This window comes from Electrophorus electricus, chromosome 10 (assembly GCF_041902795.1).
Source record: "Electrophorus electricus isolate QZ-2024a chromosome 10, ASM4190279v1, whole genome shotgun sequence".
NCBI classification, from domain to species: domain Eukaryota; kingdom Metazoa; phylum Chordata; class Actinopteri; order Gymnotiformes; family Gymnotidae; genus Electrophorus; species Electrophorus electricus.
Window position 1 is genome coordinate 28,466,837 of NC_137506.1, and position 26,834 is coordinate 28,493,670.

The window sequence follows — 26,834 nt, forward strand, 5'->3', positions numbered from 1 at the left end:
TACATCACAATGCCTATCAACAGAGACCGTGGAGGCGGAGTTACGCGCTCCTCCCCTACATTACATCAAAATGTCTATCAACATCAATAGAGACCGTGGAGGCGGAGTTACGCTCTCCTCTCCTACGTTACACCAAAATGCCTCCCAGCGGTTGGTTACTTGCCTTGGGGAGGAATTCCAAAATAATGTATGCAGTTTTACTGGTTCTTGTCCACTGAAATACACTTTCTCGATAGTTACATTGATAGTTTTTCTTTAAACTTCCAAGACCAATTAGGATTTATTTAGCACGAATCAATGGAAGCTCCGAATAAAGTGAAACCTCGATAAAAGTTGGCTAGTTACAGTAAATATGGGTGTATACCTCTCAATTTACAGTCTCACATATAAAGCTTGTTCACCGTGTTGTTATGTTTTCTGTTAGTCTGCCTTGGCGTTTTCTTGATAATTCACAGGTTGTCGTCAGCTTCCAAGTCTTAGGCAAATTCTAAGATATTAGATAAGATTTTAGATATCGTTTTCAAATAAATAAATCAGCTCAGGACGTTATGTCTACGTAAAACCAGCTTCAACGGGCAATTTAAAATTACGTTCTGTAAAATTACTTCTAACTGTGAGAATTGTACGTAAATTGTGCGTTTGACAATAATTACTGGGCACAATTTACAAAAGGAAAAAAAGAAAATATCTTTCGTATTGTGTTTGAAAGCGGGGGTAAGACATTTCGATGCGTACAATCAGATAGTGCCATCTAGTGACCATCTGAGGAAATGAAGAACTCGAGAAGAATGGTCTGACATTTTTTTTGCAGGGATGTTTCTTAAACAAGGTGAAATAAGCTCAATGTTAGGGATGGCCTGATGGGCTGATAGGGATACTGTTCCTGGCATTTCCATGCAAGAATAAAATCAATATGTGTGATCAGATTAAAGGTGTTATCAATAAATAACAGTGCAGAAAAGAAACTGCTTCTCTGGCTGCCAAGGTGTGTCAGCATACTGTGATTTCTGAACAGAGAAATATCAATAATCTACATAATCTATATAATCTATAAATCTAGGCAGAAAGTTTCAAATCTTAACTCAAAGGCAATCTTAAATACATTAATATACACTGTCTGGCCATTAAAAAAGGTCACCACCTGAATTTAACTAAGCAAATAGGTAAGATTACTGCATGGGTGATTATGTTTCAGCTGGCAACAAGTTATTTAACCCTAGCTGATGCAGTGAGTAGGCACATCCTGTGGTTGTGAAAAAGATGTTAATCTGTTTCAGAAGGGTCAAATTATTGGCATGCATCAAGCAGAGAAAACATCTAAGGAGATTGCTGAAACTACTAAAATTGGGTTAAGAACTGTCCAACACATTATTAAAAGGTGGAAGGACAGTGGAGGAAGGAATGTGGACAGAAAAAAAATATTGAATGATCGTGATCAGCAATCACTTAAATGTGTGGTGAAATCAAATCATAGAAAAACAACAGTAGAACTCAAGGATAAGTTTAATAGTGAAAGTAAGAGCATTTTCACACTCACAATGTGAAGGGAACTCAAGGGATTGGGATTAAACAGCTGTGTAGCCTTAAGAAAAATGGCTTCAATTTATTAGGGAGCATAAAGATTGGACTCTGGAGCAATGGAAGAAGGTCATGTGGTCTGATGAGTCCAGATTTATCCTGCTCCAGAGTAATGGGTACATCAGGGTAAAAAGAGAGGTGGCTGAAGTGATGCACCCATCATGTCTAGTGCCTACCGTACAAGCCTGTGTGGGCAGTGCTATGATCTGGGGTTGCTGCAGTTGGTCAGGTCTAGGTTCAGCAACGTTATGTGCCCAAAGAATGAGGTCAGCTGACTACCTGAATATACTGAATGACCAGGTTATTCCATCAATGGATTTTTTCTTCCCTGATGGCACGGGCATATTTCAAGATGACAATGCCAGGATTCATCAGGCTCAAATTGTGAGCGAGTGGTTCAGGGAGCATGAGACATCATTTTCACACGTGGATTGGCCACCACAGACCTAAACCCCATTGAGAATCTTTGGGATGTGCTGGAGAAGACTTTGTGCAGTGGTCCAAATCTCCCATCATCAATACAAGATCTTGGGGAAAAATGAATGCAACTCTAGACAGAAATAATTGTTGTGACATTGCAGAAGCTTGTGGAAACGATGCCACAGCGAATGTGTGCCGTAATCAAAGCTAAAAGCAGTCCAAGGAAATATTAGAGTGTGTGACCTTTGTTTTGGCCAGGCAGTGTATTTATGCAGTGTTCCCCAGTTCAGCCAGTGTCTCAACTGGTCAAAAAGTAATTGGAAATTCAGTCCACACGCTGGGCACCTGGACAGTCCTGATGCATGTTTTTCCTTTGTCCTGAGGGATGGTGGCTCAGTCAAGCCATATTAGAGTCTCAAAGGTGGTGTTCTGCAGAACGGTGTTTGATTAATGCTTTGAGATATGTGGTAGTTTATCCAGTTCTGGATTTTAGGTGAGCATCAGTATTTAACATTTGAGGCAGCCAGTGGGGGAGAACTTCAGGAGGTTGAAAATTAGCCATGCAACTGCACTGGATGAGTTGCTGGGGTCCGCAATTAATACGGTCCGGCTGGACGGGAAGGTGCAGCTGGAAAGGAAGGCCTGCCATCAGCAAGTTGAAAAGGGACTGAACAAGCACCTGATTGGCTTCTGTAGAGAGAAATGGCCAGATTTCCCTGATGCTGCAGAGGAGGAACCAGCATGACAAAGTCAAGTTAGAAAGAAGAGGAGCGAATGAGAGTTGGTGATCTGGGATCACCCCAAGGTTCTGTTCCTTGCCAGCTGGAGTGATGCAAGAGTTCTCTTGTGAGATCCGAAGGTCTTTAAAGGGGAGAGACATCACCAGCAATATATAGCAGCTCAGTCTTGCTGAGATTTCAAGTGATGGACTGTCATTCATGAAGAGATGTCTGTTGGGCATGCTGAGATACAAGCAGATCCTGAGTGTCAAGGTGGAAAGGAGAAAATAAGATGAGTATCATCAGCGTAGCAGTGGACTGAAGCGTTAAGCATTGTGGGATGCCAGTGGAGTACCTGTATGGAGCATATGGGGATCCACTCCAACTGGTCAACTGGTTGCCCATGTCTGTCCTATAGCTGAGCTTCAGTGGGTGCCATGGTTGCCGTGCACTCATGGCCAACTATTTAAAGAAGCCTCCGGAATGATAGATAAGTTATATATTATTTCTGGTCATTTTCATTTCAAGTTTTGCTCATTAAAAGTACAACGTGCTGCTTCTCGAGATTCCACTCATGTGCTTAGGCTAAATTGACATTGCCATGGAATCATGCAATGCATTTTCAAGCCAGTAAGAATATGTTTGATACACTGACATAAGCTCCAGGTTCAACTACTGCTTGTTAAAGCATTAAACACATTTTTGGTTTAACAGCAAAACGAAACATATTCATGTTCATGTACCTGCATAGTTGTTTTTGTTTTTGGTTGGTTTTTTTTTTACTGCTCATATAGTCACAGTATTTTTTATACTGGGATTACAGTTACAGCTCTATGTATTTGTAAGATTTGTAAGATTTGTGCAATTTTAGCCTGTATCTACAGCTTTCTCACTTGTATTCATATACTGAAAACACAAGTTCCATTCCTGTGTGCTTCCCTCTAGGTATAAAGCAAACCATCTCCATTTTGGGCCACTAATTCTATGGCTTTTGAGTATGGACAGGAAAACCTCGTGGTTGACCCCGTTGAAGGAGAAATCAGTACTGATGCCAGTTTGATGGATCTGACAGCTTGAAGTTCTCAGTAACAGCTGCACACGCGCCACTTTAAACCTAGACCAGTTTTGATCCTTTGACTTAAAAGTATCCTTATTGGTATGGATGTTTTGGTATTTGCATTGGTATTTACTTAGCATCAGATCAAAAAGATAATTTAATGACAAAAGACTATTTAATTGCATAATGGACTAAAGCAACAGTCTAGAAATACTGTATTTCTCATATCCACACGGATGCTTGTCACTGAAAGGCAAAGCAAGGTGTTTCCCTTCCCACCTTCCCAATCGTATCTCAGACCGCAGTAGTGCGGCTGGTCTTCAGATGTCCATCGTTCACACACGTTACTCCACTGCTACATTCCCTTCACTGGCTTCCAGTGGTTGCTCACATCAGACTTAAAACCCTGACAAAAGTCAAAAGTCGATTCGTACCTTGAACACTTCAAACCTCATGTACAGCTTGGCTTGAACCCATCATCATTCGTGTCTCATGGAGACAAGCATCTAGACTTCTCTCTGTCCTGGTCCCCAGATGGTGAAACCTGCACTGGCAGTCTGAACAGAAGAGTCCTTGTTGTCTTTAAACGCATACAGAAGATTAATCCTGCACTTACGAAAATATTGTATTTCAATACTATTGATTAGCTGAACGCTTCTATCACTTACTTCTGTTTGGTATTGCATTTGGGTAGTTTTGCATTTTGTAGTTTGTTCTATGTATCAGCATTGACTCTTGTATCTAGCAGTATCCTAGTTTAATGGTTTCTTAGATTGTACTGGCTAGGATGCAATCTATGAATAGATCACAAAATATTTTGTAAGTCACTATGGATATAAATGTCTGCTAAATGCCATAAATCTAAAAATATAAATGTCCCTCTTAATTTAAACCCATTAAAAGGAAACACTTTAATGTGGCTTAATTTACTAAAACAACAAAACCAAAAATCAAACATGTGGGGTGGGCAGATTAGGTCACTTAGGTCAGAGAAATATGGTGTCTCTAGTTCAATTGTTTTGGTAGTCCTGTATTAAGAAATGCTTAAAAAGCTTCTTTTTTTTTCACACTGAAAGTTTCAGAATGTTCCATTGTGTGTGAAAAAAAGATAGTAATTGTAACTGTACTCCTACAGAATGCAGCAAGCCAGTAATATATTATTTGTTTGCGATAAGGGGGAACGAGTGCATGGCGTTTCATGTTGACACGTGCTTCCAGCTGCTGGGATTCCTGGCAATTTAGCTCATGACAGCATGAATGATTTTGCCAAGTCCACATCTCGCTGTAGACTAATGTGTGTCAAAGGAAGGTCAGCGGAGCGGAAGCTGTGCTGCTTGGGGTCTCTGCTGGGCACGTGCTCAATGCACAGCTACATAAGGAGGTGACTGGAGACAAGGTGTAGAAGCAACTCAGTGACTCAGCAGTTTTGGTAGAGTGAGATGACGTTTGAGGGTGCAATTGAATTATTTACTTACCATATATTCAAGGTTGGTACTTTCGTAATACAGAAAAGACTGCCATCTTGTTTTTATCCATCACGCAATATTGTGCCCTGAGTACTTTAAGTGCTTTAAGTACTTTTTCAAAGAAGGAATTTATTAATTTGATATTCTTTTTTTACTTGGAATAAAATATAGAAAGAGATTACTTATTTATAAGATGTGTTGTTATAGGGACACATCAGAGAGGGATGAATTACACAATTCTATACCAGAAACAGCATCAGCTAGAGAAAGGTTTCATCTTGGTATCAGTATTCTGTTAAAGCTCTCAGACTCTTGTAATACGAAATTTACCCCAACCTTTAAAGCTGATTATTAAAGCTGAAAGACCATTTAGATAAATGTTTCATCTAACAGAGAAACCTTCATCCCTTTATAGAGCTTTCATCTCCTTTCTGTTCAGTTCCAGAGACCCTACATAATTTCTATTAAGCATTTATTTGTACATTGAGACAGAGAAACAGAGCCCAAACATAGAGATGACACACACAGAGAATAAGAAAAGGGGAAAGAGAGCACTCTTTTATAATATTACTTCTATTTTGCTTTGTATGGAACAGTCGGAGCATAGAACCAATTAAGTGTTCGTCAAGACGGGATGACAGGTTGACTGTGTCGTCTCCATGGCAACTTTACCCCAGCTTTGGAACAATTTCTCCCCTGTGCTTACTTCAACAGAGCCCAGCCTGTGATGCCACAGGGACCTCATGTGCAGGCCCGATTCTGAAGCACTTGGAAAGGTTTCAGAACCAGCGTGCTGACTGTTGCGGAGTCCTAAAGAAAATCTTATCGCATGTGGGTATGATTTTTGTTCTTTTTATAAAAATATCACAGGAAGCCTATAACTGTTGAGAGTGAAATGAGAGTTTGCTCATGGTACTCAAGATCAAAAAAGCCAAACACAGTAAAAGCTGCACGCATACTATTTCCTTTCTGCCCGCCTTCCTGTGTATGAAAACAATGGCTGTGTTCTTGAAAAGCGCACCGTTTGTTTGGTGTGTTGAGCGACCTAATCATAATCAACGCTGTCGATTTAATCGCAGTGATTCCACGGCGCATCTGGCTTCTTTGTAATCGTGGCACTTTGCAACACAGTGCATGTCTGCCTGCCAGCAGCCTAATCACGTCCTATCATATCCTTAGGGAAATAATCAATGAGAGCTTGTAGCCAAATTCTTCATGGCTATCGTTACTGGAAGATGAAGCGCAACCATTATTACGCCAGGTGCTGAAAAAGGCCTTCCCTCGTGCTTTAGCTGGTAAGTGGATGCGGGAGAGACGTGGGCTCCGAATTTCTCCAACACCTCCCTGAAATATGCCGCAAGCCAACTCTGGCCTGCAACACCTAGGTGACACACCTTCCGGCTTTCCCCAGGTGTTCACCAGTCCTGTTTCTCACATTTATCCTTTCTGCCACTTTATTCTTATCCTTCTTCCAGCCCCCAGTACAACCATAGGAACAGTTACCAAGCACAGTAACCTGGGGATAGAAGAAAAACAAAGATGAAAGGAAGACTGATATAAACTCAGCTTTAGAGGTGAAAGAGTAAGTGAAGTGAGACCTGTACATTTGGCCAAACTTAATTTAAGTCTGAAATACTAAAATGTTCCTCTGGTAATAATCACAAGTGTGATCTGCCTCATTTGTGTTCCGTACATGTGCTGTAAGCACTGTGGATGCACAAAAGATGCAAAGAACGGGGGCGGAGCCCACAGACAAAAGACAAGCCCACAATTTAAGGAGGCACGGAATTAGTATGCTTATCAATACTATAAACGAATCCTAAAGAACACTAAGGGCTACATTTTGATACAGATGCTGTGGGAGTCATGGCAATTCAAGTGAATTGGCTTTTTCCAAAAGGTAGATATATATTATGTCATTTAGCTTTGTTGTGGTCAATAAACCAATAGTGCCATATATCTTAAGGACATTTCACCCCTGAGATTCCAGAAGCATTTGGAACAAAGCCTTAGCAGATTTTAGACTGTCAATATTTCAGCTTTCTGTTATTTGATAGAGGTCACAAAGAGCACTGTGCAATAATTAATAATTACTGCACATATCTTGCTCATTACACAGCTACAACAGAAGATAGCACATTACACATTACCAGACACACTACCATAGACTAAGACAGAGTAACACAACAGCTGAATAAAGGATATAAAATTTGAAATGAATCAATTAAATCTGGAAAGGTGGAAATATTCATATCTAACAGCAAACAGCTTTCATCATGATAGGTGGCATTTCGCTTTTACAGCATCCATGGCAAGGTTTTATAAGAATTCTTCACTTTACTGCAGTGTGTGTGTGTGTGTGTGTGTGTGTGTGTGTGTGTGTGTGTGTGTGTGAGACCTACACACGGTCCCGGAGAGGGAGTTCACAGGACTGTCAGTAAGGCAGTGGTAAGTAAAAATGTCTGAAAGACATTCATTTTCAGATTCCCCTGCATATTCAGGGGTTGCCTGGGTAAAGTGAAATTACAGCAAGGCAAATCAAGAGCCACCGCATTAGCTGTGGAAGCGTTGCTCCTGTGGAAGCCAGGGGCACCTTCCCTCAGGGACTGTAAATTCAGTCACCCTGGTCCTCTAACCCCCCACCCCCCACACACAAAAAAGAGCACACACTCACATGCCAGCACTGTGGAGGACATTTTGTGTCACAGACCTGCCAAAACATTGTGATTTTTTTGCCCCTTCTGTTCAGTGTGTACCGTTACCTTTTGTTATGCCTTGACAGTTACTTAAATTCATAATCCCACCTTGCCTATCGTCCTTTAATGCACAGGTTATGAAACCACGTGCCATCACCAGTCTCCGTTGTGATAAATATAACAAGGATAATAAATATAACAAGGATAATAAAGACAAGTGCATGCTGGGCTTAATCAAAGTGCCTGTGTCCTGTGAGTACCATTAAATCATGGTCTGAACGAACTTTAACTCTACTCCCCATCAATCTAATCAGCATTTTTACTCAACAACCTAACAATCATATTTTATTCATTATCCATAATGAAAAGAATTAAAATGTAAGTAATATTATTTAAATGATAAAAGAAAATAACAGAAGTAAATATATTACTCTTTGGTGCAATACAGCATATTGTTTTTATTTGTTAAAAGCGTATGAATATGATTAGTACAGGAAAAACATGCGAAACCTGTTATGACAAATTGCTTGTATATCACCTTAACAATGTCAGGGAGAGACAAACAGGTGAAAATCACATGCTTCATGAAGAATGCAGTATATAGAAACAAACCCATGCTCTGGAACAAGGTTTTTTGTTTGCGGCTACAGGTTTTCGTCTACAGCAAAAGTCCCCAAATGTCACATTGTGCATTACTGGCACTGATTGGAGCACAAATTGAGTGAAAATTATATTTTTCTGCTCTAAAGTACACTAATGTACACATCAGCAGGGTCATGTGTAGGAAGAAAGGATGAATATTCTTTACCAAATCCTCTGTACACTTATTAAAGTGTTTGTTTTGTTTTATTAAACTCATTTACTGAAGCCTTCAATTTAGGAAAAACTATAACACATTTAATATTACACAGCAGAGTCACAAGCTGTCCAGCTCGGGGTATTTATATGTCTACCCTAGAGTTAATACAGGTAAGAGAGACTAATAAACTATGTTGACATTGACAAACGAACAACATTCCACTGTGGTTCGTCATTTTATGTTATTATGCTTACACTAGAAAAGAGGCCATTTATAGACACAGGCTCAATGTGGCTACAAAAAAAATGGTTTAAAGGTCAGTTTAAAAATGAATTTCTTTCTTGTTGCTTCACTATAACTGCTAGGACTTGTTTTGTATTACATTAAAATACATTCTATATAATACATTAATAAAAGGAGGAATCTGTGAGAGAATTTGTGTTCTCTTTTAAGCTACGTGTCCGTCACCCCATTCAAGTTGGAATTTAACATCTATTAAAAATATCTTGCCATAACAGAAACTATTTTTACATTTGTTTTAGTGTGCGATTCACTTTTTATGGTTAACAAGTCACTACCGAAACACACAAAAAAGCATAAAACTCTTCTGTTTCACTATGCTTCAGTGTGTGTGTGTGTGTGTGTGTGTGTGTGTGTGTGTGTGTGTGTGTTTGTGTGGGGATGTGTGTAGCTCACAAATTCTCCCCGCTTGCTTTTAGAACACACAGAACACATAAAATCTCAATAGTAACTGGATATGCTATTATAACAACTACAAATCGCTTCTCGGCAGGTACCTACTTCTCGCCACCGTGGCAAAAAAAATAACAAACTTTTTTTGTCTGCTCAACAAAAATGGATACCTTTCCCACACAGTACTCAATCAGCACGTTTGTGGAGGGTAAACTGCCAGCAAGGAACTCGAGATTTACCTTCACCATTCAGTGGCGCCATTCATGCGGAGCCTTCACCAACAGAAAAACGCAAGCCTCTGCTGCTCTGTACAGTTAGGGGTTTAATTGTAATTTCTGTTGGCGCTCCGTTAAGGTGGCCTGCTGACGCTGCTCGTTTGAAGCCTTTTTCGGAAGTAACTGACTTATCTGGCAGAGGGTCCACTGCCAGCGCAAATGTTTCGCACCGAGCGTCGCACCAGTCATTTATACGGCAGCCATGAATCTCTTCGCGGGCCACCCTCTTGAATACTGGCGGATGAGGCCGGATCCATTCGGGGGATTTTCCTCAAGGGGACCCGGGTGGAAGCGGGTCTGGGATTTGGAGCTGACCCTGGGTCCCAGTCTGCCACTACCACACTATTTATAACGGAGGAGAATGGGCTAGATAACGTCAGCAGATTTTCAGAGCACAAAGCACAGGAAAAACACAAATGGCCCACCAGAGATGCACTGAATTGTTTCTTATAGCCTGGCACACTCACCCCACTGAAAAGACCCCAGCCGTTATGACCCCAGACTACAAAACCACTGAGCATTTTGTTTTTGTTACATGCTGTTGTGAACCAAACTTGCACATATAGAAAAATGTAACACATAAAACTGTTTTGGAACAATCTGCATAACAAATGGGAACAGCTCAAAACAGCTCACTCTAATGGTAATCTTGACCTGATTATCGTTGGGAAGAGGGCTATAACAGGCTATCATTCTCTTACGATTGTTATTTTAATGAATATTTTGTCCTGAAGGCATGAGGACGTGGTGCTTACCTTTCTCCTATAACAAGCCTCAACCACTTAGACGGGAGGACCTTTAGTCCATGGCATAACCCAAGAGACGGTATCTTGTCTTCTTTCACATCACCATGAAATTCCGGGTCAGGAGACAGGACAAGAATGACGTCAAATCCATAAGCAATGATCGCTAATATTTTGGTCTGTATACACGCATTGCACATAACGGCCTCATTTCACCAGCACACGTCTCATCGCAGGCCACAGGTGTGGCATCAAGAACATCATACCATTCTTTCACTGGAACTTGACTGGAATTTGTATATCATCACCTGAATATCATATCACCTAGCCTTTATAGTGTTATATAAATACTTACATTAAAACAGTGAAAACACACATTAGTTATATTATAAAGGAGAGAAATGTATATATCCCGAGTAACGGTAACATTATCTATATAATTATCTATTTATCTATCTGAAACATCTGGTAAAGTTGCCTACCGAAAAAAAAGCTAAATATTATACATTATTATACATGATGCTCTGTCTTCTGAAATCAAGGATTTCCTTCTCATGTCGCCACCTTAAAAAAAAACACGCCCCACGCTAATGCTGATTGGGTGGAAACTCGCTGCTGTCGTCTCCTATTGGTTAGTGCTGTTTCATTGATGCGCCTCCACCTTTACTTTGTCAATTTTCCGGGCTTTCATTGAAGTGGCCGCTGAACCTTCAGGGTTGGCTATCGATCTACGCACTGCGCCGGAGAGGGCAACTTTGCGTGTGTGCAAATGAATGCAGCAGCGTCGCTGGCTCGGTTCGTCATCTGACGATCTGAGCGACTTGCCATAGAATTTGGACGGAGAAGGGAAAGCCGCAAAACTGCAGGCGCAGGAGAGACCCCCACCGCTCCATTAGCGCTCCGCTCCTTCGCTACTGATGTTCCGATTCGAGTCGCTCCTTTCGGTCGAGGACGCGCTTTAGCAATGATCGCGCTGCAGGACGCCCGACCCATTACTTCATAAGCTTTTGTCCACGTTTCTAAATATCTTAGTATTTTTTTTTTATAAAGATCACAGTTGTGGGATTTATCTGGCGTTTTAAGACAAAAGGAATACAATGCCGGACCAGATTACCGTGGCGGAGTTCGTGGCCGAGACGAATGAAGATTATAAATCGCCCACTGCCTCAAACTTTACCACACGGATGGCTCACTGCAGGAATACTGTTACTGCTTTGGAGGAGGTGAGCGGTGCGGCGTTTAAAATACTCCCTGAACCGTGGTCGCTACACTTGCTTTTAGATAAACTGAACAATAATGTCAAAGAATTTAGGCAGTAGTATTAAGCGCTTGATAAATGCACTTACTCTTAGAACTTCGGAGTTGCTGAACAAAATCGTGATAGTCTTTATTTCTTTATAAATTAGGCTACTACACCGTTGCACAAAGCAAAGGGGTCTTTCATATTAACCTTGCGCTGGGATCACGCGTCTTTTACCGAGTTTTTATTACATATCGCTACAGGTTAAAACCGTTATCCAGCCCCTTTCGCCTTGAGACGAGCTGATGAGCGAAGCCTCGCCCTGGCAAGAGATAAAAATAGCGATTCTCAGCCCAGTCAGCTGTGCTATTATAAGGCTTTCACGGGTTCGTGCATGTGGCTTCCTGGGGGATCTCCATCTTTTAGAGCTATGGATGCAAACGCTGGTACCTCGTCATCGGAAGGGTTGAGAAGGTGATTTGGCTTGAGCCTGCAGTAACCCGAATGCCCGCCGTCTTGCAGGCAGTATATGTCAGATGCTATCAGTGGCGTGACAGCTTATGGTTATTTAGGACCCACCTTCTCCAGCTGTCTTATGTGTTTCTGAATTAGGACCACAGCCAGTACTTCTCACGTATTTCGCCAATTCTTTCCTGGACGCAATTTCTGTGGCATTGATGGCGACCGATTTTGGGGCTGATATCCTGATGTTTGGACAGGTGTTTCGGTTATGAATGCAATGCCACTGAACTATGCCAGTAAATAGTTATTACACTAGTGCTGGTCTTTAGTTGGTCTTGTGCATGAAGCTTGTTCAACAAACACACATTTTACAGTTCTTGTAGCTAAACCTTCATCTCCACATGTTCCAATATGTATTCAATTATGCATTTATTTTAATGGAACCATCAAAGTTGCCCTCTTGTAGTAACTGAGGTTGAATAGTTCAACAATCACAAGAGACCCAGAAAACAAAGTGTGCTATTTGCTGCGGTTTTTCTCTGAGGCCCTCAGGAAGTCCGGCCTGGAGCGAAACAATTGTTTTTGCCTTTCCTCCTCACATGAGCTGTTTGGGTTTTGTGGGTTTTTTTTGTTTTTTTTTTTTGTGTGTGTGTGTGTGTGTGCTGTGAGCATGGACGTGAGGGGCATAAATGCAGAGTGAAGCAAAGCCAGCTAGTTTGGACATTCCCTTCAGCACCCCCCGTGTCCCGTGACCTCGTTCTGTTCTAGCCAAAGCCAGTAGACGAGGCCAGTTGTGCCATGGAAGAGCGTCATGCCTGCTGGTCCGCTTAGGCCTTATTCCATTAAGGACATGGGAAATGCTTCCGCATATTCTGCAGACGTAGATGCCTGGAATCCCAGGAGCTTGAATGATGTGACATGCATGAGTAAACCTTCTGCTAGCTGATAGGATCATCGGGTCCACTCCCTTTTGTCATTTAAAACTGAGTTTCTTTTAATCTCAAAGGACCTATCTGCTTCTTTCATTCCAGTTCACTCCCTCTCTCTCTCCCTCTCTCTCTATCCCCCTGCCCTAAGCATAATCCCCCAACTATTTAAACTAAAAGGCCCTAATGCACCGAGTGTTTACTTTTATAACATGCTTACACCAGTTGACAGGTTAATAGAGGCTTAATGTTATAAAATGCATTCCTTACAGGAGGCGCCACTTTATTCAGCTCCAGAACGAACGTCCGCATTATGGATTTGGCTTCTCTGTGAGTAGGAACGCTAGCTAAGCGCTTGCCGGTCACACTCCAGGTCTGGTTGCCTCATCCTAGCATCGTTTTTCCGAGCCTGTGCGTTGCCGGCATTGCTGCCGGGCTTCTTCTTTTTTTTAAACCCCTGTAGTTCTCTTTGTGTGTATTGGGTTCTAGTGGCACAGCGCTGCTGTGGTCTTCAGCACGTTGTCCGGCAGAGGGTCCTGTACGGTGGACGTCCTTGCCCTGTAGCGAGGTGAATTCAAGTGAAGTGGCCTCTGGATCAATAGGCATCTCTGTGTAATGTTATTTGTAACGCTTCCCTTTACAAAAGCGCAGCTAGAGAGTCGTCCTGGTAAGCTATCGCTCCTCCACTTCCTGTTTTATTGCCTCTCGTCTGAGGTGGCAGGCGATTGGGGCATTCAAAACCTTTTATTTATTTATTATTGATGAATTTATTTTCATTTGAATGCATGAGGACTTTTATTAAGGGCTGTCTGGGAAGGAAATGCACAACAGTCCTCCTGGCCGCCCGGCCTCTCGGATCGTTTAGGGCTACTGCCCAGGCAAGCTCTCTGCCAGAATTCTAAGAAGCTTTTCTGTCTTGCTCTTGTCCACATCGGTCTACAAGATTATACTCCAGATTACTAATGGAGTAGAATAGGCCGGTTACTAGGGAGGAGTTGACATCCACCTGCTGCTCTGGAACGCTGGGTCAATCCAACAGCTTTTAGAGCTGCGTAAAGGGCTTCCAAATGGAGGTTAAAAACGCCCCCCCCCATTGCTACTTAACGCTACCACTTCTGTTGCAGCACACCGAGGGAATGATGTATCTCAAAGTCACCTTGATTTATTGCTGAACGACGTTAAAACACACAGCTATCGTGTTGGCCACTTTTCCTCTGTCGGGACTCAGGATGCAGCGTTTTGCCTGTCACGAGGCAGTGGGAGTCCCGCGTCTTCCTGTCCGCCCGCGTGTAAACAGCGGACCCGGGGATATGCCTCATCAGCTGCCGGCACCAACTGCAGCGCTCTGTGGGGAGATATGCAGTTAGTTGCCATGCACAGCTATGCGCACTCACCTCCTGCTTTATGAGAAACGCCTACTTCATTACTGCACTCCCTGGCCACTAGGTTCATCTATCTTGTACAACTCATAGTCGTACTGTTCTGGACTGTGTTCTGTTGGCATGCACGTGTTTTTTAGGCATAGTCTACATCAGGTCATTACTGATCAGTTTATATTGCATGACAGTACATGGGCTATAAACACAAACTGTGCACCTACATAGTGTACAGACTAATTAAACATTTCTGATTAAGTGGGTGGTGTATGTATTTTCATACAGAGTTTTTAATGTAAGTTTAGATGTTACCAGCGCAACCGAGTAATGGCTGTGGGCATTCCAGATGTAGCTCGGTCCTGAGCGGCCTCCGCATGCAGGTCGCTGGCCGGTCAGGTGGTGGGACCCCCTGCCCCCTGGGGCCAGTTCGGGCCCCACTTCCCGGAGCAGGCCAGGGGAGCCTGTGGAACAGCTGCTCCGTGGAACAGGTGGTAGCGGGGGATCTTTTAATGAGCACTGAGGACTGAGAATATCTAAGCAGTTCTAAGTCTGAGAGCATCGTGACCTCTGTTACCCAAGCCTACACGGTGGCTGGTGGGAACCAGGGAAACCGATGTCCCCCCCACGCTCACCAGTTTAAAGAAGATCATTATTCTCGCGGAAGCCTGACTGAGATCGTGTGTTGGGCACAATCAGAGCCGTCCTTTACTGACTGTCGCCGGTCTCCCGAGGCGCTCTTCAGTGAAACCGTAGGAACAGATTCATTCCTCTGTGCTGGGATCGAGCACATGACTTGAGTGTTAAAATCTTCTCGCCTTGAGTGTTATGAAGTAGATCTCTGTGTCATAAAACAGCTACGTTCTCCGTACATGTTTTCAGTTTGGTGGTGTGAGAGTGTGAGAGGATCTATCCCCAAAGATTTCCTCCCACACTGACTCCCCTGACTACGGGCTATAGGATACCAACTCTCTGTTGACACCAAAGAACCCACTGGAATTATGGGACTGAGAAAATCCCATGAATTAGGGCGGCATACTGGGCATTGCTCAAGGAGGGGTCAGAAGTACAACTGACCGCTGTGCAGGACGTGTTAAATGGGGGCAGGGAAGCCTTCTGTTGGGTTGGGCTCTGTCACAGATTACCATAGACGAGTCCCATTCTGGGCTGTTGTGAGGTGTCAGGCCGTGCCTCGACATAAAACCCCTCACAATGATTTGTCGCAGCGTCTGTGGAGAATGCGTGTTTCAGAGGTGCGTTGTAATCATGTTCTGCTGTCACTTTGGCTTATGTGTGCACCATGGTGAGGTCGCGCAAAGGTTCCTGACCTAGGCCATTCAGAAAGCTCTGGTTTGCTGTGTTTAAGTAAGGTGTTGTTCCTGGGCTGGTGACTTGCAGAAATCACATGAGGCAGGGCTTTTCAGACAGACGTTTTCAGTGACGGCATTAACCGTGTGTGCTGTATTTTTGTGTTGTTATTTTGGGTGTTTGCCGGTGCGTGCTGGCGGTTGATGGTTTACTTGTATTTTTCAGCAACAGCATCAGCTGTGTTGATGCTGGCACGTCACTCGCGCGACCGGCGGTAGGTCGAACACATTTTGCTGTCTTACAGACAAATTAAATGAACGGGTGTTCAGCGTGCTTTGGCTCATCCTCGTCCTTGTGGTTTTATCACCCACCCTAAAACAACCCCAACAACAACAAATCCCTCCTCGAGCAGGAAAGCACACGCAAGCTCAGCCCCTAGCAGAGCTGTATGCACCCATCACCTGCACGTTCCCTAGTTTGGCAGCTTCCCCCGTTGCAGTGTGGTAGCAGGGCTATTTTTAAAAAAGCTAACTCAATTTTTTATGGAAACAGTGAGTGTGCAGATGCCTGGTGGGAGCCCATCCCCCAGGTCCTGCCTCCCTGCGCTCCTCTGTTGGCCGGAGTGCAGGCTCTCCCAGTAGGGAGTGGGCCTACGCCACCGTCCAACTCCCGCGCTACTTCAAAGAGCCGACGGCTGAGCGCGCCGCTTCTGAGGAAGGCACAGGCGTGCGCTCGCCGCCCCGCAGCCTGGCTACCACATGTTCTTTATATTTTTCAATCCTTGAAGTTTTCCATGGGAGTGAAGGGGAGCTGTCAAATGCCTTATAAGTGTATTGCACCCCCAATGGAAAATCAGCGGTTTGCGCTGCAGTCTCTCCTCATACCTCTTACCCTGCAGTTTGTGTTGGTCTGCCAAAATATTATGATAAACGTCACATTTTTAATGCAAATTTGACACCAGTTATTTTCTGTTCAAAAAAGGGATTGTATGCGCAGGTCTGAGAGGGGTTATTTGCCAGTGCATATTTACTCAGGGATTTGTTGATGATTTACTTGTGTGTGTGTGTGTGTGTTGGGGGGTGCTGAGAGGTGTTTGAGAGCTGTTGTTTATGTGCCTGAGTGCACATTTGGTCTTCATTTCCTCACTGACTGCGTTTTCATCGCACACCCCCACCGCTGTTTATCAACTTCCAGACACAGTTGCTTCAAAGTCGAGCGCATGCTCCCAAACGCCTGCCGATTCTCATACCGTTCCCGTCCTCATGCCATGGTTGTCCAAGCATCTGACAGACTCCATGTCCAGACAATGTGACAGACATGCACGTTTCAGGGGTTGAGTCATCACGTCAGGTTTGACAGCAACTGGCTTTACCAACTCTGCTGGTGTGATGTTTGACCACTTGGCTAATAGTGCCTGATTGGTCCTGTCACACCCTGAACTTTGGCGTGCGCAAACTCCTCAGAGGTGTTTTTAAAACCAGGCCTCCTAAAGCTACAGGCAAAAAGGCAAGCGCGCCGTCGTACGTTTGCTGACTGGAGATTGTAAATTTGAAGTAGTAAGTGAGTTATTCCATGAAAGCAGGAGCAAGACGATCTCTAACTTCCAAAAGAGATGTGTCGGCTGACCTTCACGTTCGGTTTCCTTCGCTGACGTGCACAAGCGCGTTGGCAATACAGCGTGAGGAGCCATCGGGACATAAAAAAGCGCTTGCCTTTGAAGTGGCTGGGGTGCTAAAGGTCTCCCTGACGGCGAAGTGTTTCTCTTCATCCCAAATGGAGTCGGCCATAGATGTAAAACAGTGTTGTAAGTGGCGGGAAGGACCCAAGGGGGGTGTCACCTTCATTACGCTTTGCCTCAGCTGTTTAATTGCTTCACTGTGTCCACTGTGCAGATTCGCTTGAATAGTTTCCACAGAAGCGCTCCAGTGTGTGTTTTCTGCCTCTCTCTCTCTCTGTCTCTGCTCAAACAATGGAGTCTTTGTTGGGCTTAACCGTCAGAGCTCTGCAGAAACACAGGCCAGTGATTTCCAGTCTGTGGCATTTTCTCTCTTTGGAAGTTAGTGATGTTTTAAAGATGTGGCATTTGTATATGTGCGCACATATGAGGAAAAAAAGACACGGGAGAGGTAGACGGAGCGAGGCTTTAATCCCGCTAAGCAGCACGCTAGCAGCAGTCCTGGGGGAAGGTTATGTTCACATACTCGGTGTCAGCCCGCTCTCGCTTCATTCCCATGAGGGCGTGGAAGAGAAGTTCCTGCCCTTTTACCCGCTCACGTCCACACGCTCTCGTGCCCCGCCTCCGCGTGTCCTCTGAAGCTCACGTCCGAGCTCCTGACATCAGTCATTCACAGCTGCGGTAACGTCGTCATCAGAGCATCCAAGTTTATCAGCCGCCTCGTTCGTATCGTTAGCCTTACTGGCCATCTGTTCACAGAAAACATTCTCTCCCTGTATTTCCCACCATATGTTGGTTTCCACCGCTGGGTCAGTCACGCTAGGCCTGTGCCAGCTACAGCTGAGGTCATAGCTTCAAAAAAAAACAAACCGTCAGATGAGTTCAGGGGACAATGAAAAACAACACACACTTCCTCCCTTTGAGATGCGTTGGCTTTGTAAATCGCCTGACTTTTAACAGCCCCTCAGTGCTCCAGGTCGGGCCCAGGCTGAGCGACCCCAGGCGACAGCGGGCGTGAAGCTGTGCACGCCGTGCAGTGTATTTAGATGAGTTACTGTGCACCCCTCCCTCCCCCCACTGAGGTAAACTCCCCTCGGCATCGATGTTGGCCAGTTGCTCCTAAACAAGCGATTTTCTTCCTGTTTACAGGGTACGTGGAAGGTGCCGGAAGGCGCTCCGGGTTTCTGCGAGTGGGATTAGCCAGATGTGTGCATGCATGAGGGTGGATTCTTTGTTGCTGCCTTGTGGAGCGTACCTGGTGTTGACAATCGGGTCCGGGCTTATAGAAATCATGTGTGTTTGTGTGTGTGTGTGTGTGTGTGTGTGTGTGTGTGTGTGTGTGTGTGTGTGTGTGTGTGTGTGAGACAAAGGGAGTATTAGATCCAAATACACCCCTGATGTCATCTCAATCAACCTGATGGAAGGTGTGGCCCCAAAGCGGTGGGTGAGAGGGCTTTAGCAATCATGGTAATGGACCACACACACACGCACTCCACATCAGAGTAAATACCATTCCTTGCTCTCAATAGGCAATGTGAAGCATTTTGAAATGTCAAGGCTGTATTTGCCTTGTACTGAAATTCTTAGTGATCCCACATGCTGTTAACCCCGTCCCACACTTGCTGGTCAAAGGTATAACCTTTGTCTCATGCTGAAAGACACTTCACAGGATTGAAACAGCCAGGTATTTACCTGCCTTCCGCTGGGTGGGCAGTGGATAAATGCCAGCTAGGCAAACACTTGTTAAATGTTTACCGTTAACCGACAGTACGAGTTCTAGCCGATTAATACTATCAGTTAATCAGCAGAAAAATACAGATTTAAAAAAAAAAGTAAGTAAAAAAATAGCTGCACGGTAAAAAGAAATCTAGTCTATACATATAATCAGCTCCTGGGAGCATGATGAACAGGTCCATGATCGACATGATGAACAGGTCTGGCTTCTAGTTGCTGTTTATTTGAATAAGATGCACAGGAGATCTAAGCTATTCTGTTCGAAACAGCACACTAGACACTGATGGAGCCATTGTGAGCCTCTTTCTGTTCTCTTATTGATGATGACACTATCTGCCCATTCTTATGGAAATAAAATGTTCTGCTGGTATTGTTTGTTTTTAATGAGACACAGACACTTGTCCATTCTAAGCAGCACATTTTAATCTCGATTGGTTAATGAGCGGTTAATGATCAGTTAATGAGCCTCAGCTATTGATCAGGTAAAATAATTGAAATGAGCATCCCTAAGGCATGCTGCTTTTTGCTGTTAAATTCCACTTTACACTCTTTAGTCTTTGATCCATAAACTGCTAATCATGGATACCAGCAGAACTCCAATACCGCAACTCCTGTACAACAGCTGAGAACAACAGCTGGTTTGGCTGCACAGGCGACGTGAGCACCCACCCTACATGCGGCATCCAAGAACCAAATTTGTGCTTTGCAATTAATAGCAGCCAGGGACTTTCACACTGATGGAGCAACGGATCAGGCCCAAGGATCCCAGTGTTCCATGCCATGCCAACGAGTCCTCCCCCTGCCGGTTAAATGTTGCAGGCCCATGTTGCTTGGAGTTGCGTACGCCACTCGCGCGGCAAGCCAGCCCCGAAAGCTGCTCCTTCCTCCAGCTCGCGCTGTGGGGAAACGTCTTCATCCAAGCAGAACATCTGCCCACCTCACTGAACCTTAGACGTTAATCAGCTCAGTTTCTCTCTCTCTCTCTCTCTCTCTCTCTCTCTCTCTCTCTCTCTCCCTGAGTAATTATACTTCAGGCTACATTTCTTGTTTGTGGCTCAACAACATTCAACATCACACTCAACGTCGCCCTTGGCCAGTTTTCACGGCCGGCGGGAGAGTTCAGAGGATGAAGCGTGGGATGAGGATGCGACTCAGAGCCCAGCACGCGACCACCCTGCCTGAACCGCCCAGCACCCCACTCCCCCCAGGTTCCAAGGGAGCAGCGCTGCCTCTGGACCGTTGCGTGGGGAAGGAAAAGCATCCGAAATATTTCCAGCTGGCAGGGCCGCTTGGTTTCCCTGGGCATGATACAAAAGGGGCGGAGAGGCCCTCACTAGACATGATGTCATCGGACAGCTGTGAACAAGGGAGGCTGGGCTATCTCAGATCCCACAAAGGGCACAGGGCCCTGGGCAGTGTTTATCCTCAGGAGCTTTATGTCATCACCGGAGAATATCAAACGCAAGACCGGGATTGACACCTGCGTGGGTTGGGAGGGTGGCACTTCATGTGATCGTGTGGAATTTGCCCTTCACCTGTTAAATCAACTCGTGAGGTTAGATCTCTGGGCGGCCCGATGGCGGTGGAGTCAGACAGTTCTACACAGGGCGAGCCGATAGCCAACGCGCGTCCGACTTGCTTTGATTGGCTGTTTCGTAGCTGCTGAGCTGGCTGCGGTTGGCTGGTTTCAATACTGCCGGTGACCAGAGGTGAAAGCAGGATGCTAACAGCCACGCAGACAGGATGTGTGTTGGCGTGTGCAGTAGTGGCTGTTGGGGAAACACTTCCCTTTAGAGTAGAAAAATGTATTTGTGAATCCCAAGAATAAGAACAAAGATGCCCTACTATATAAGGACACAAATGTTCCAACTTGCGTGTTCATTTTCCTAACGCGCCAGTCAGCCTGCAGCGTATCAGGTGCGCTGTGTCCAATTTAATATGTGCCAACGTCTGCCGGGCAATAAATCACGTTTGGTCATAGAATCGTGACTTATCCGAAGCACGGGAGGCCTGTTCACGTGGGGCTATAGAGTGACACTGCGACCTCTGGCCGAGGTATGGTCACCTCTGTGATGCTGGCCTCTCCGGGCGGGAACAGCACAGATGGCACCTGACGTCACACACGCAGGACCTTCGTCTACTCGTCCAAGCCCAGCCAGTCACCAGAGGTTGGCTTGTTCTAGGCAACCGAGCTCCAGAGTATTATGAAATCAGCGGTTTTTGTCAGCAGTGTGTATTTGCACTTTAATTACGCAAGACAATAATCTGAAACATGTCTAATTTTTGCCTAAATTCCGTCTGCAAGGGCCACGTTCAACACAGGGTGGGCAGACTGCCAATGCTGGGACTGTCATTCTCTGGCCAAATAGGGTAGCTCTCCTTCTCCACCGGGGGTGGGGAAATGACGATGTGAGTTTTTAGAAAGAGCAGGGTGGGAATCTGCTTTCATTGTGAGACCACAGAAGATAACACAGACACATACACACATTAAAAAGCCATACCCTGAGCAAAAAGAGATTCCTAAAGCGATTTTCCTCAGGAAAAATGCACACGTGTGTGTGTGTGTGGGTGTGTGTGTGTGGGTGTGTGTGTGTGAGAAGGAGAAGGCAAGAGAGAGGCTGCCCTCTGAGCTATTGTCTAGCTTCTGACCCCACCTGACAGGCTTGATGGATATTAATCATGTTGGCTTAATCCCTCTCAGCAGGGAGGAAGAGAGGCAACACTGGCTTATGGGCCCCTTACCCCTCTTTCTCCCTCTCTCTCTTTCTCCCTCTCTCTCTCTCTCTCTCTCCCTCCCTCTCTCTCTCTCTCTCTCTCTCTCTCTCTCTCTCTCTCCCTCCCTCCCCCCTCTCTCTCTCTCTCTCTCTCTCTCTCTCTCTCTGTCTCCCTTTCTCTTTCTTTCTATCTCTCTATAACCCCCCCTCTATCTCTCTCTCTTTGTCTGTATCTCTGTCTCTCACTTTCTCTGCCTCCATCTGGCTAAATTAAATTAAATTCAAGGTAGTTTTATTGGCACTTTGCTATTAGGAACACTTTGCCACAGTAAATAGAGTTTGGAGCTGAACATGCTCCCAGGAGATAACAGTAATGTTTTTAGTTTGATAATGATAATGGCCCTACATAACAAAATAATAACAACAATAATAATAATGATAATAATCATTGCTGGCAGCAACTCTCTCTCTCACTCTATCTTCACCTCTCTCTTTCTCTGTTTTCTGTTTCACCGTCGAGCATCTCTCAGGCGTGCCGATGAAGACCTGAGCCTGTCTCGCTCGGAAGAGGAAAGGATAGGGGGGCGGGGAGGGATCGGATGGCCCCCCGGAGTTTCTAAGTGGGCGTAGCGCAGAGGTGCAGGCGGATGTTAAGCGAGGGCTGTGGTAGGACGCTTTCAGGTTGCAGGGTTGATCGGGCGTGTTCCAGTGGCCTCTGGGACGCCGTGCTGCGCTTCACGGCCTGTGAGTCAAAGGCTGGGGTTTAGAGGGAGCCTACTTTCACAGGCACTTTTACTGCAGCTTTAATTAGACGCTTTATATTCCCTTTGTCATCATTTACTCAACAAGGCTTGGAAAGAGGGTGTGTGTGTGTGTGTGTGTGTGTGAGTGTTTTGAGGGACACTGTGTTTTACAGCCAGACGGACTGATGGCTTTGTTCCAGCAGGCCACTCAGACTTGTTCCCCGGGGTAATGCAACCTTTCTCCTCCTCTCTCTGGCCTGTGGGGTGAAGGTCAGGTCCCACCTCAGCCCTTCCACACTTCGAAGGGCTCAGCGACTGCCCCAGAGTTCCCAAATACTTCCCTAGAATTCCAAAACACTCCCCTAGTGTTAAGAAACACACCTCCAGAGTTACGAAGTTACCACCTTGGGTTATGTAACACTCCGCTAGGGGTCTAAAACACTAAAAATCTATGGCTCTGAAAAACTCACCTAGAGTTATAGAGTTAACTCACTCAATTATGAAACACTCTGCTAGAGTTAGGAAACCCTTCACTGGGGTGACGTTGACTGCACGTGGGAATTTCCTTACCGTTCACCTGAAGTTCAAACAAGGACATCCAGAAAGTGTGGAGTTCTCTGTTCCCTGTCTGCGATGTGTATATATGCCATTGTCTTTTCTCTCATCCCTGGGCTGGTGTTTATAGTGGCATTGTTTTCCCAGAATGCTGTCTTTGTGCTGTGCTGGCCTCTCTGACTCAGCCTGTGCCTCGTTCATCAACGTGAAGGGGACATTGTCTACTCTCACCGTGTAAAATAAAGCGTCACGTTTTGGTTTGTGGCGCTGGGCGTGGCAGTCCGCACAGGAATGTGGTGTTTGGAGGAATGGCGGGAAGTGTGTGTGTGTGTGTGTGTGTGTGTGTGTGTGTGAGTGTGTGTGTGTGTGTGTGTGTGTGTGAGTGTGTGTGTGTGTGTGTGTGTGAGTGTGTGTGTGTGTGAGTGTGTGTGAGTGTGTGTGTGTGTGTGTGTGTGTGTGAGTGTGTGTGTGTGTGTGTGTGAGTGTGTGTGTGTGAGTGTGTGTGTGTGTGTGTGTGTGTGTGTGTGAGTGTGTGTGTGTGTGTGAGTGTGTGTGTGTGTGTGTGTGTGTGTGTGTGTGTGTGTGAGTGTGTGTGTGAGTGTGTGTGTGTGAGTGTGTGTGTGTGTGTGTGTGTGTGAGTGTGTGTGAGTGTGTGTGTGTGTGAGTGTGTGTGAGTGTGTGTGTGTGAGTGTGTGTGTGTGTGAGTGTGTGTGAGTGTGTGTGTGTGTGTGAGTGTGTGTGTGTGTGTGTGTGTGTGTGTGTGAGTGTGTGTGTGAGTGTGTGTGTGTGTGTGTGTGAGTGTGTGTGTGTGTGTGTGTGTGTGTGAGTGTGTGTGTGTGAGTGTGTGTGTGTGTGTGTGTGAGTGTGTGTGAGTGTGTGTGTGTGTGTGTGTGTGTGAGTGTGTGTGTGTGTGTGTGTGTGTGTGTGTGAGTGTGTGTGTGTGTGAGTGTGTGTGTGTGTGTGTGTGTGTGTGTGTGTGTGTGTGGAAACTGTGGGACGGTGCTGAGCAGGGGGTGGGGGGTGATTAGTCTGGGTTGGACTGGGGTCTGGGAGCGGACCCTCAAAGCAGAGGCAGTCGAAGCGATGGCATGACTGCTTGCTTGCTCACGGAGCGCGGCACGGCCAGCGAGGGGACATGGTGACAGCCAAGCCGGCATCATCTCCTTCAGCGGGATTTCCGTTTGCTGAGTCAGGAGCTCGTGATTGACTGGCATGCCCACTGAACGCTCACCTCCAACATCTGAGACTGTTTTTTTTTTTAAGAGTTTCTTTTAGGATTCTCATTTGCATAACAGCCTTTTGCGATGTCAGAACTGCAACAGCACAGCAGGCTTATTCATATAGCACATATCATAAATGAGGCATTTCATAGATTTACATATTAAAAAGATTTGTAAAAGATCATTCATTTGAATAGAATAATTAAAAACTTAAATGATTCAGAAGAATACCAATTAATTAAAAAGATGCAATAAAATCAAGAAGAATGACTTCAAATGCAGTGAAATGCTAAAAGGCAGACAGTGTGCTAATGCTGTAGTGCACAGCTCTGAGAAAGCTGACGCCACCGGGCCCTTTGGGGCTCTAGATGCGGCGATGCTGAATATATTGAGCAGGCAGACGCCGCAGAGTTTTGTTCCTGGGGTGAGTGTGTGCATGCCCTGCAGTGGCTGGGGCTTCAGTGTGTTAGTGACCCAGAAACGACCCCTCCATTACACGCAACAAAGAGACAGACAGGACAGACAGACACAGTGGCACCAGCAGCCTCATATCCTGGAGAGAATGAAGCTACGTGTTTTGTCTGTATGTAATGTCTCTTTGATATGTATTCATATGTATGTATTGTCTTTTTATTCTCTCTCTCTCTCTCTCTCTCTCTCTCTCTCTCTCTCTCTCTCTCACACACACACACACACACACACACACACACACACACTCTCCCTCTCTGTAGGCTCTGGATGTAGATCGCAGTGTCCTGTACAAAATGAAGAAGTCGGTCAAGGCCATTTACACCTCTGGTCTAGGTGAGTGTCACCACTCTTCTCCATAACACCTGCCCATGTGTGGGGAGGGGGCGGGGTGGCCTTGTCATTCTCGTATAGCTGTGGCATGTTCCCCGGGTTCCTCTCACTCTGCTGCCGACACAGGCGTTCTGTTTGGCAGTTGGGTTCCTCGGGGAGAGGGGGTTGTGAGGTGAAGGGAGCTGGCTTGAGGTGAAGCGCACTTCACCTCCATCTGCTCCTCATATGGTTGGTGGAACATGGAGAGAGAGTCTTGTGCAGGAGTGCCTTCACCTCACCCGGCCTCACGCTCGTGAATCCACCTCATGGTGATGGGAAGGCCTCTAATAAAGTCTGGATTCAGCTTCATTCTACCAACCATGACCCCCGTGAGCTCTGTCACGTGTGCACTACTCTGTGTGCTATGTGTACATGTATTTTAAATACTGTGTTTACACACACACACACACACACACACACACACACACACACACACGCACACTACTCTTGCAATACTAGTGCCGTGTTAGCTGATGGTGTGACAGTGCTGTTTGTTACAGCAGTGTCAGAGGGGCCTGGTACAACACGCACACACGCACACAGAGTGGGAGGCGTCCTCTGCTGTGCAGGTCCTTTCCACCAACACTATGTGCACTGTTGAGCCTTTGCGCTTGTGCTCATTTCTGACAGCTGAACAAGGTCACACCCTCTGCCTCTGCACGTTTCAACCCCTTGTTTGCTCTGCAGTTGAAATTCCCACAACTGCTGTCCTTTCATTACTCATTGACTCCTCCTCTGAGATTTTATATTCCCTTTGACTCAAATGAGGTCCAGGAAGTTAGTGTGACTGAGCAAACGAACACGCCGAAAGTCGTTTGACGCCCACTCTTCTGCTCCGCGCCTCCGAGTCTGATTTTCACTGTTCGTGCCCCACAGGGCCACCAGGTCTTGGGTTTGGTATCATTAACATTCCTGCAGTGTTTTCATAACCGATAGTACTGCTTGAAGCTTCACTCACAAAGGACAGAAATCCTTGGAAGTCATATTACGTTTCTAATCAGTGTAACTAAGATGCTTTTGGGGCTTAAAGCAACTGAATCGCAGCTTAAGAACAAATGCAAGACGAGAACTTGTTGACTAATGATTTAGATGAAAATAAACTTCAGCTGAAAGACTGCGGCTTTGCTAAAAGTAGGTATTGGCCGTCGACCTCCTCCTAGTGAAATAATGCGGGGCCTTTCTAAACACAGCCCGCAGCGATTTGGGTGCGAGCCTGGTCCGTTATACTGGGCAGAATAACCAGGGTGGGCGGAGTAGGTAACAGCAGTGAGAGGAACTAACCTGCTCAGGAGAGCGTCCCCCCAGCTGTTTGAACCGCTGTGTAAAACTGGCCCTAGATAGCCCCGTTCCATCACTCCTGACCCTGTCTGGAGCGTCTGTGCAAGCCGGGGCCGGTTATCAGACCCCACCGAAGGACGTGGTGTCTGACGGTGCCGCAGGGCTGTGGGGGCGGTGGTGTTTCCTAACATGGCGGGATTCCCACGTCACGCTGTTGAACAGGAGGATGTGGGCTTGCTGGGTAGGTGATGACTGACAGCGTAGATAGCTCAGCTGGCAGGGGAGGTTCTTTTTGAGCAGTGCCTACGGGTGTCTGTTTG

At 45.6% G+C, this 26,834-nt stretch overlaps 1 protein-coding gene across 8 annotated transcripts in view; it reads left to right on the plus strand.

The window, feature by feature from the left end:
• The first annotated feature begins 11,134 nt into the window (after positions 1–11,134).
• The window catches only part of asap2a (ArfGAP with SH3 domain, ankyrin repeat and PH domain 2a), a 44,136-nt gene continuing 28,436 nt past the window's right edge, over positions 11,135–26,834 (plus strand). For 7 of the 8 annotated variants that reach the window (XM_081722368.1, XM_081722369.1, XM_081722370.1 and 4 more), the window contains exons 1-2: positions 11,135–11,669; positions 25,128–25,200. In XM_081722368.1, coding sequence (XP_081578494.1) covers positions 11,544–11,669; positions 25,128–25,200 — 199 coding nt within the window. In that variant the 5' untranslated portion in view covers positions 11,135–11,543. Of the gene's footprint in view, positions 11,670–25,127; positions 25,201–26,834 lie in introns of those variants that run through there. The other variant, XM_081722376.1, reaches the window with a different exon arrangement.